Genomic DNA, 10,701 nt, shown 5'->3' with positions numbered 1-10,701 from the left:
GGTCGGTCCTGGCACCCGGGCTAGAACCGCCGCACCTGAAGAACATCCCACGTGGGACTTCACTGCAGAAGGACAAGCCCACATCCGCCAGTACCAAGAGGCTCTCCTGCGGGGGATCCGAGCAGGGGCAAGAAGCCCATGAACATGACCAGGAGCCCCTCAGTCAGCCAGCAGCAAGGGGAATCCCCCGGGGGATGTTAGGAGCCACTCGAGGCTTACCGCGTTTACACCCCATTTGGCCCCGAGGCACAAGAAAGCCGGCAGACGGTAAACACCTCTTTCGCGGCCCAAGCTGCCCCAGATCTCAGAAGGAAGCTCCAGAAACTTGAGGGTTTTGGTGGAATGAACATCACGCAGTTGACCGAAGTTGCTAACAAGGTCTATACAATCAGGAAGGACTCTCCCGAGAGGGAAGCCAAAAAAAAGATGAGGTAAAAGGTCAGCCTCCTCGCCGCTGCTTTAAAGGAAAAGGACTATGGAAGGATGGAGAAGGTCCCACCACCAAATGGGGGGAAGCCCAGGNCCCCCCACACCAAAATGTACTAAAGAAGAAATTAAATGGGCTGAAATCAAGAGGGCTACCCAGACCAAGGAAGGATGGCGGAAACTGCTAGATGGGTGCATCTTTGTCCCAGCGACCTTCAGAGGGCATCTAGTCGGNAAGCAGCTCTGCGTCAGCCAGCGGCCAGCGTTATGTTGAGCAGTAAGTGAATGGTGTGTGACTTGCGGCAGGAATAACGCCCGCTCGGTGCCGTGACCCCGGCCAGGTGTCCAAAGGGTAGGAGCTACCCCCTCTGAAGATCTAGAAGTAGACTTTACAATGTCCAGCCAAGTCAAGGATTCATCTACCTCCTGGAATAGTCTGTACACACTCTGGATGGGCTGAAGCTTTCCCTGCCAGGACAGAATGGAGCTGGAGGTAGCTGAGGTCCTCCTAAAAGAGATGGTCCCCTGGATCAGCCTGCGGCCACCATCCCCAGTAATAATGGACCTGCATTCATGGCGGACCTGATACAAACCGTAACCAACCCCCTCAACATCACTCGGAAGTGTCACGCTGCTTACCGGCCCCAAAGCTCAGGGAAAGTAGAGCGAATGAATCGCACCCTCAGGGAAACCTTAGCCAAATTCTGTCAGGAAACAGACCTCCCAGGGCCAGACCTGTGGCCCCTGGCCCTCCTGCGTGTCCGTTGCACACCCGGAACTCCAGGTTTCTCCCCCTCTGAACTAATATATGGGAGGCTCCCAGGGAACCTACACCAAGTAGGGGCTAAGGGAATGAGAGCAACTTCAAGCGTTAGGGGCCACCCTAAGTAAGTTACAACGATACACCTTAGAGAGGGCCCAGTCTCTTCAGGATCCCCTGTATGCCCTTTCTCACCAGGGGACTCCATCTGGGTCAAAGATTGGAAGAAAGGGCCTCTCAAACCACAGTGGATTGGGCCTCATACCATTTTTCTGACCACCCCTACTGCCCTCGAGGTCACCAATATCATCCCCTGGGTTCACCACTCCAGAGTCCAGAGGGCCAATCTTGAGGAGCCCCAAAACTTTGGAAGACTGACCCAAGTCCAAGGAACCTGCTCAAAGTGACCTTTTGGAGAGTCCTAGGTTCTTAGGATCTTCAGCCCTGCTCCAGTCCCGGGAGCTGGCTGGTCTACACACGGCAGAAGCTTGAGGAATCACCATTCCGATAAGAGAGACTGTCCTTACATACGCTTTGCCATCGGGTTGGCAGAGGTACCCCAGAAAGCTGGGGAAATGGCGAGAAGTTCCTGTTTGCACTCACCTTCGTCTTATGAATAGGATGTTCTGTTGGTATTGATTGCCTGTAATCTGGGCCCCATTTGTAAGAGCAGGGCACCTTCAGTGAAAGAATCTAGGGAGTTTAAAAGCTTAAATGTGGTGTAACCTCTTTTGGTCTGTTGGGTTGCCTGCCAGTAAGGTTGCTAATGCCATTTGGGGGAAGTATCTGTACTGATGTGTGTGCCTCCCACTTCAAGAAAGAGATTGTGCTTAGATTAACCTTCAGCCTTAAGGTTCAGGCTAAACGAGCAATGTTGCTACCTGTACTCCTAGGGGCAGAAATAGCCACGGGGATAGGCCTGGCATAGGAGGCATAGGCTCTTCTGTGGGACCAACAAGGAGCTGACTCCCTAGTGTCCCACAGAGCCCAGTAAGTTCCCTGGCGGGAACCTCTTCCCTCCCGAGAGAAAGGGCACCTGCATCTTCTTCAGGGACTTCCTAAACCAGTCAGGAACAGTCACCAGCAGGGGCACCTGGGGGGCTCAGTCGGTTGAGTGACCCACTTCAGCTCAGGTCATGATCTCATAGTTTGTGGGTTCGAGCCCCACGTAAGGCTCTGTGCTGAACAGTTGCTTGGAGCCTGGAGCCTGCTTCAGGTTCTGTGTTTCCTTCTCTCTCTGCCCTTCCCCCCTACTCACACTCTGTCTCACTCTGTCTCTCAAAAATAAATGTAAAAAACTTAAAAAAAAAAAAAAAATCACAAGCAAAGTCCGGGAACTAAGGGAAAGAACCAGTCCATAATAAAGTGATGCCCTCTGATACAGACTAGATATGTTTAAAGGGGCATCAAAGGGGGGAATGAAAGGAAAAATCTGGTATAAGAAACACCTGTCCCTGATTAATGACGAATGTAGAAGTAACAGGCTATAAATTGTTCCCTCTGCTGATGATTGGGGTTCAGACCTCTGGAGAATGATCTCCTCTGAGCCCACCACTGTAAAATAAACCTTCTGCCTTCAAAGATCTCCGAGTACCACTTGGTTCTTCCACTGGTGAAGATTCTGTAAAAATATCAGACACCATTAATCAGATATATTTCTTCTCACAGCCATGCCCTGGAATTAACCTGGAAAAATACCCCTCAGGGCAGGCAACTCCAAGCACCAGCTCCTGTTAAATTGGAATTGGCCACAGAGGTGAAATATATCTGCCACTTGTCAAGCAGTCTCTTCTGAATATGTATGTGTAAGATATATCTAGAGAGATGCAAAGAAATCTAATAACCCAGTTTCTCCAAGGAAGGAAACAGACCCGAGAGAGGGATGGGAAAGATGTTTCATTGTACATTATTCTAGGTCTTATGAATTTTGAACCATGTAATTTCTAATCCTAGTACATCTTCCTTTCACTTGTCATATTGCATTGGCTAGGATTGCTAATGTTGAAGAGCAGAGGTGAAAAGTGGACATCCTTGTCTTGCATGATGTTGAAAATATTCCCTAAGATAGTATGGAGTATGTTTACGTGAGTTATAGTTTGGGAAATTCTGTCAACTATAGTGGCTTTCGTTTACACATTTCCAAAATGCTTAATTATTGATAAAACCTAACTGAATGATGAGCCAGGCAAAGTGCTTTTTTCACGTGCCATCAGGGACTTCCTCCAGCAGCTCTCTTGGGGGCAGATAAATACATCAGTAACCCTAGTTTGCTTGATTGTCTAATTATTTTTAGATAATGAGAAGGAACGATTATCCAGCATTGAAAAGATAAAACAGCTCAGAGAACAAGTCAACGACCTCTTTAGTCGAAAATTTGGTAAGTTTTTATATTGTTACATGTCCAAAATGTATATATTTGAAGTATTTTGTTTTTATTTCTGAGAGAGAGAGCGAGCGAGCAGGGGAGGGTTAGAGGGGGAGACACAGAATCCGAAGCAGCCTCCAGGCTCTGAGCTAGCTGTCAGCACAGAGCCCAAAGCGGGGCTCGAACCCATGAACTGTGAGATCATGACCTGAACCGACGTTGGATGCTTAACTGACTGAACCACCCAGACACCCCCAAGTATTTATTTTTAACTGAATACTTTATCCAAGAAATTGATCTTTTTGGGGACACCTGGCTGGCTCAGTCATAAGAGCATATGACTTTTTTTATTATTTTAATTATAGTTTATTGTCAAGTTGGTTTCCGTATAACACCCAGTGCTCATCCCAACAAGTGCCCTCCTCCATGCCCATCCCCCCCTCCCCCCCACATCCATCAGTCCTCAGTTTGTTCTCTGTATTTAAGAGTCTCTTATGGTTNCTCCAGGCTCTGAGCTAGCTGTCAGCACAGAGCCCAAAGCGGGGCTCGAACCCATGAACTGTGAGATCATGACCTGAACCGACGTTGGATGCTTAACTGACTGAACCACCCAGACACCCCCAAGTATTTATTTTTAACTGAATACTTTATCCAAGAAATTGATCTTTTTGGGGACACCTGGCTGGCTCAGTCATAAGAGCATATGACTTTTTTTATTATTTTAATTATAGTTTATTGTCAAGTTGGTTTCCGTATAACACCCAGTGCTCATCCCAACAAGTGCCCTCCTCCATGCCCATCCCCCCCTCCCCCCCACATCCATCAGTCCTCAGTTTGTTCTCTGTATTTAAGAGTCTCTTATGGTTTGCCTCCCTCTCCCCAACTGTTTTTCCCCATTCTCCCCCACCGGTCCTCTGTTAAGTTTCCCAAGATCCACTTATGAATGAAAACATATGGTATCTGTCTTTCTCTGCCTTATTTCGCTCAGCATAACACCCTCGAGTTCCATCCACGTTGCTACAAATAGCCAGATTTCGTTCTTTCTCATTGCCATGGAGTATTCCGTTGTATAGATAAACCACATCTTCTTGATCCATTCATCAGTTGATGGACATTTCAGCTCTTTCCATGTTTTGGCTATTGTTGAGAGTGCTGCTGTGAACATTGGGGTACATGTGCCCCTATGCCTCAGCACTCCTGTATCCCTTGGGTAAATTCCTAGCAGTGCTATTGCTGGGTCATAGGGGAGTTCTGTTGTTAACTTTCTGAGGCCCCTCCACACTGTTTTCCAGAGGGGCTGCACCAGCTTACATTCCCACCAACAGTGTAGGAGGGTGCCCGTTTCTCCACATCCTCGCCAGCATCTAGTCTCCTGATTTGTTCATTTTAGCCACTCTGACTGGCGTGAGGTGGTATCTCAGTGTGGTTGTGATTTGTATTTCCCTGATGAGTGACATTGAGCATTGTTTCATGTGAGTGCATGTGACTCTTGATCTCCGGGTCATGAGTTCAAGCCCCACATTGGGTGTACAGATTACTAAAAAGTTTTTTTTAATTAAAATATCTTATTAATGTTTATATTTGAGAGAGAGACAGTGTAAGCAGGGGGGCAGCAGAGAGCGAGGGAGACACAGAATCTGAAACGGGCTCCACTCTCTGAGCCGTCAGCACAGAGCCCCACATGAGGCTCGAACTCCCAAACGACAAGGTCATGACCTGAGCCAAAGTTGGACACTTAACCGACTGAAACACCCAGGCTTCCCAATATATTTTAAAAAAGAAACTCTTCTTTCTGTGAAGGATTTAGGATCAAGATTAATGTGTATTTTCCCTGAAGAGCTTTTACATGGACACACTAGTTACAATAGTAATAGCTATTTTTGATTTACTTAGTTCTTCCCATGGCTGATCATTGCTTTTAGCACTCACCTGTGATAAATCACTTAACCTTCACAAAACCCTTTCTTCAGCTAGATGCTACAATCGTGTCTCTTTAACAGAGAAAGAAACTGAATCTGTTTTACTGCCCATTGCCAATTTCAAAGTAAGATTTTTTTAAATTTTTTAATGTTTATTTTTGAGAGAGAGCACGTGAGAGCAAGCAGGAGAGGGTCAGTCAGAGAGAGAGGGAGACACAGAATCCAAAACAGGCTCCAGGCTCCGAGCTGTCAGCACAGAGCCCGACACGGGGCTTGAACTGTGAGATCATGACCTGAGCCGAAGTCGGATGCTTAACCGACTGAGCGCCCCCAGGTGCCCCTCAAAGTCAGTAAGATGATTCATGAAGTAGTAATGGCTAATCACCCTTGTTGACACTTGATGGGAAGGATTTTAACCTCTTGGCCCTAAACCCATGGTTTGGGCAAAAGTAAGTGACACACTTAAGTGGCCTTTGTTGTCTGTCTCCTCCCAGGGGAAGCAATTGGGGTGGATTTCCCTGTGAAAGTTCCCTACCGGAAAATCACGTTCAACCCCGGCTGCGTGGTCATTGACGGCATGCCCCCGGGGGTGGTCTTCAAGGCCCCTGGTTACCTAGAAATCAGCTCCATGAGAAGGATCTTGGATGCTGCAGAATTTATCAAATTCACAGTCATTAGGTGAGCACTCCCTGCTTGGTCATGACAATGAATGTGCCGGTCGCCCCATGTGCAAGGGGGGATTTTTTTTTTAATAGTTTATTGTCAAGTTGGTTTCCATATAACACCCAGTGCTCCTCCCCACAAGTGCCCTCCTCCATGCCCATCACCTCTTTTCCCCTCTCCCTCACTCCCATCAATCCTCAGTTCTCAGTATTTAAGAGTCTCTTATGGTTTGCCTCCCTCCCTCTCTTTTTGTGACCGTTTTTCCCCTTCCCCTCCCCCATGGTCCTCTGTTAAGTTTCCCAAGATCCACTTATGAGTGAAAACATATGGTATCTGCCCTTCTCTGCCTGACTTATTTCGCTCAGCATGACACCCTCGAGTTCCATCCATGTTGCTACACAAGGCCAGATTGCATTCTTTCTCACTGCCATGTAGTATTCCATGGTATAGATAAACCACCTCTTCTTGATCCATTCATCAGCTGATGGACATTTAGGCTCTTTCCATGCTTTGGCTGTTGTTGAAGGTGCTCCTATGAACACTGGGGTCCATGTGCTCCTATGCATCAGCACTCCTGTATCCCTTGGGTAAATTCCTAGCAGTGCTATTGCTGGGTCACACGGGAGTTCTGCTGTTAGTTTCCTGAGGAACCTCCACACTGTTTTCCAGAGGGGCTGCACCAGTTTACATTCCCACCAACCGTGTAGGAGGGTGATGGGGGGCATTTTATTTTTTCGCCCGAGGAGGTGGGCAGTGGGTGTCTGAAGCCAGGTTTCTGCGCGGAGCTGCCTCTCCCACTTCTGTTCTGTTCCTGGGAGTCGTGTGTGCATGTCCCCGTTTCTCGGTGACGGCGGGCAGCCTCCGCTCTATCTCCCACGGCACCTAGCGGAGTGTTGACACCCGCCAAAGTCCATCAGCTAGCACAGCATGGACAAGAGAGGACAAATGACCTGTGTTGCACTCACCACGTCTCTCTCTCTCTTCAGACCGCTTCCGGGCCTGGAGCTCAGCAACGGTGAGTACCCGGCCGGCCAGGGGGGCACTCCGGCGCCCCCCATGCGGTGCGCGTGTCTCGCGGGCACTCCTTGCTGCGGGAGCCTTAGAGCAAAGCAGGCATTCTCTAGGTGCAGTTCCTTTTTCCTGCTGGTCATAAAGTCCTTTAATCCTGCTGCTCAGCCAGGCGTTTCTTCTCCCTCGATGGCTGGATGCAGCCCGAGGGCGCGCCCTCGTTTGGGAGCCCTTTACTGCAGGATCCGGTGGCTTCATACTGGACCAGCCCCGCCCCCGAGGCTCCCCCACCCAGATCTCCCTACGGTTCGGTTCGGAGCCACAAGGGTTGCCGCCGGCACAGACGGGCGCCCGGGACACCCTCAGTCTGTGTGAGCAGTGCCCCACCACCGCACCCCTTGGCGTCCTGAAGGGTGACTGCAGCGGGCGGAGAGCTGTCCACAGGGCTCCGAGTCACGAGGGAGCCTCCTCATTTACAGTTTGAAAAAAACTAAAATATTCTTGAAAAAATGCCCGACTGTTATTCCTAAACTTCGCTTGTTGCTACATGAATTTTTTTTTTTTTGGTACATTGTAGCTTAAAATAGTTCACGTGCCGTAAAATCCACTCGTGTGAAGTGCGCACGCATCGGTAATTTTTAGTAAATTTAGAGTTGTGCAGTGTCACCACAATCTAATATTAGGATGTTGCTGTCACCTCCTTCAAAACATTCCTCCTACCCCCCGTCCCGTCATTTCCCCTTTCCGCCCCCAGCCCCAGGCAGCTACCGACCTCACTTTCTTTCTGTCTCTGCCTTCATTTTCTGAAAGTGAATTTTTAGGCCTGTGTTTTCTCCCAAGTAGAGCCCACCTGCTTCGTGGCCAGATCTCTTTAAATTCCAAACGAGTAAGTTCTGTGGGGCCCCATGACCATGGTCCTTTGTGATTCTGTGACCATGAGGCCTTTGTGACTCACAGCAGGTAAATCACACGCCTTCGTTATTCCAAAATTCTCTGGAGACCCGGAAGAAAAAATCTGCATTAAAATGCAAACTTACACATACTGCCATATCACTTTCGCTTAAACTACATGTGGCAAACCTAGGTCCTTGCTGAACCTCATTCAAGAGGCCTTTTGTCTGGCGCATACACCTTTTTTTTATGTTTATTTAAGAGAAAAAGTGTGTAAGCAGGGGAGGGTCAGATAGGGCGGGAGACACAGAATCTAAAACAGGCTCCAAGCTGTCAGCACAGAGCCCGATGCGGGGCTCGAACCCACAAACCATGAGATCATGACCTGAGCCAAAGTCAGATTTTACCGACTGAGCCACCCAGGTGCCCCTGGCTCATAGACCTTTTAAAAATGGGAATAAGAGGCCAACATTGAAAAGCCACAGACTTTTGCAAAAAAAGAAAAGAAAACAGAAAGCCACTTTTTCACCAGCCTATTTCTGGCGATTGAGGGGCACCTGACTGGTTCAGTGGGTAGAGCATGTGAGTTCGAGCCCCACCTGTGGTGTAGTTGTTTTTTTTTTTTTTTTTTAAAAAGCCGATTTCTAAGTTTTGTTTAGGAATCTGAAGAGCTGGCCATCACGGGCCATGTTCTCTCCAGCAGCAGTTTGCTGGAGCTGAGGGTCTGCCCATTCCCCTCTGCCCATCCCCCAGCCACTTTAAGCCTGACAGTCATCATTGCGCTTTCACTATCATTTTTCGTAAAGAGAAAATGTGAACTATTTCTTGTTTCCATGTCTCTATCAAAAGTGGGAAAGAGAAAGATAGACCAGGAGGGCCGTGTATTTCAAGAAAAGTGGGAGAGAGCATATTTCTTCGTGGAAGTACAGAACATTCCTACGTGTTTAATATGCAAACAGAGCATGTCCGTGTCCAAAGAATACAACCTGCGGCGCCACTATCAGACGAACCACAGTAAGCACTACGACCAGTACACCGAGAAGATGCGGGACGAGAAGCTCCATGAGCTGAAGAAGGGACTCCGGAAGTACCTCCTGGGGTCCTCAGAAATCGCCGGTCCCGAGCAGAAACAGGTGTTTGCGAACACGAGTCCCAGCGAAAATGCTGCCGTGCAGCCCGTAGAAGACGTGGCTGGGAAGTTATGGGAGAAGCTACGGGAAAAAATCAAGTCATTCGTGGCTTATTCCCTCGCCATCGATGAGATCACGGATATAAACAACACCACCCAGCTGGCCATATTCATCCGGGGCGTGGATGAGAATTTTGACGTGTCGGAAGAGCTCTTGGACACGGTGCCCATGACGGGTACAAAATCCGGCAACGAGATCTTTCTGCGTGTTGAGAAAAGTCTTAAGAAGTTTCACATCGACTGGTCGAAACTGGTAAGCGTGGCCTCGACCGGCACGCCTGCGATGGTAGACGTGAATGACGGGCTGGTCACGAAACTCAAGTCCAAGGTCGCAGCGGTTTGCAAGGACTCGGACCTGAAGTCCGTGCGCTGCATCCTCCATCCAGAATCCCTTTGTGCGCAAAAGCTGAAGATGGAGCACGTCATGAGCGTGGTGGTGAACTCCGTGAACTGGATCTGCTCTCGTGGCCTGAACCACAGTGAGTTCACAACACTGCTGTATGAGCTGGACAGCCAGTACGGCAGCCTGCTCTACTACACTGAGATTAAGTGGCTCAGCCGCGGGCTGGTGCTCAAGAGATTTTTTGAGTCGCTGGAAGAAATCGATTCCTTCATGTCGTCCAGAGGAAAGCCCCTGCCTCAGCTGAGCTCTCAGGACTGGATCCGAGACTTGGCCTTCTTGGTCGATATGACCATGCATCTGAACACCTTGAACATGTCCCTGCAGGGCCACTCACAGGTCGTTACGCAGATGTATGACTTGATCCGGGCGTTCCTGGCCAAGCTGTGCCTTTGGGAAACTCACCTGGCGAGGAATAACCTGGCGCACTTCCCCACACTGAAGTCAGTTTCCAGAAATGAAAGCGATGGCCTGAACTACATTCCCAAGATCGTGGAACTAAAGACGGAATTCCAGAGAAGGTTGTCTGACTTCAAGCTCTACGAAAGCGAACTGACCCTGTTCAGCTCCCCTTTCTCGGTGAAGATCGAGACCGTGCATGAAGCGCTCCAGATGGAGGTCATTGACCTGCAGTGCAACACGGTGCTCAAGACTAAATTCGACAAGGTGGGGGTTCCGGAGTTCTGCAAGTGCCTGTGGAGCAGCTACCCCAAGTACGGCGTCCACTGCGCCAAGATCCTGTCCATGTTCGGGAGCACCTACATCTGCGAACAGCTCTTCTCCATTATGAAACTGAGCAAAACCAGATACTGCTCCCAGCTGAAGGGCTCACAGTGGGACTCCGTGCTGCACATCACCACATGACTTCCACCGCGTCCCTAGCCACCCCCCACGGAGTGCCGGCCCAAAAGCCCCCGGCCCAGGAGATCGCGAGAGGAGAAAGGAGTTCTGCAAGACTGCCGTTTTCTGGATTTTTTTCCCCCACTTTGACTTGGAAACAGGACGTGTGGTATCCCCACCTGTTTGTATGGCATTTTATGCTTCCTCCATAGTCCAGTAAAAGTCCAGACTTTTCTTAGA

General features: G+C 49.2%; 1 protein-coding gene across 5 annotated transcripts in view; it reads left to right on the top strand.

Moving 5' to 3' along the window:
• LOC144242816 (general transcription factor II-I repeat domain-containing protein 2B) overlaps positions 1–10,701 on the top strand; it is a 50,703-nt gene extending 40,002 nt beyond the window's left edge. For 2 of the 5 annotated variants that reach the window (XM_077777830.1, XM_077777829.1), the window contains exons 12-15: positions 3,480–3,563; positions 5,965–6,148; positions 7,120–7,148; positions 8,882–10,701. In XM_077777830.1, coding sequence (XP_077633956.1) covers positions 3,480–3,563; positions 5,965–6,148; positions 7,120–7,148; positions 8,882–10,485 — 1,901 coding nt within the window. In that variant the 3' untranslated portion in view covers positions 10,486–10,701. Of the gene's footprint in view, positions 1–3,479; positions 3,564–5,964; positions 6,149–7,119; positions 7,149–7,309; positions 8,658–8,881 lie in introns of those variants that run through there. The other 3 variants (XM_077777831.1, XM_077777833.1, XM_077777832.1) reach the window with 3 other exon arrangements.

The sequence above is a fragment of the Crocuta crocuta genome, unplaced genomic scaffold (assembly GCF_008692635.1).
Source record: "Crocuta crocuta isolate KB4526 unplaced genomic scaffold, BGI_CrCroc_1.0 scaffold217, whole genome shotgun sequence".
Lineage (NCBI taxonomy): Eukaryota > Metazoa > Chordata > Mammalia > Carnivora > Hyaenidae > Crocuta > Crocuta crocuta.
The sequence above is the reverse complement of the archived record's forward strand: the minus strand, read 5'-3'. Positions and strand labels throughout refer to the sequence as shown.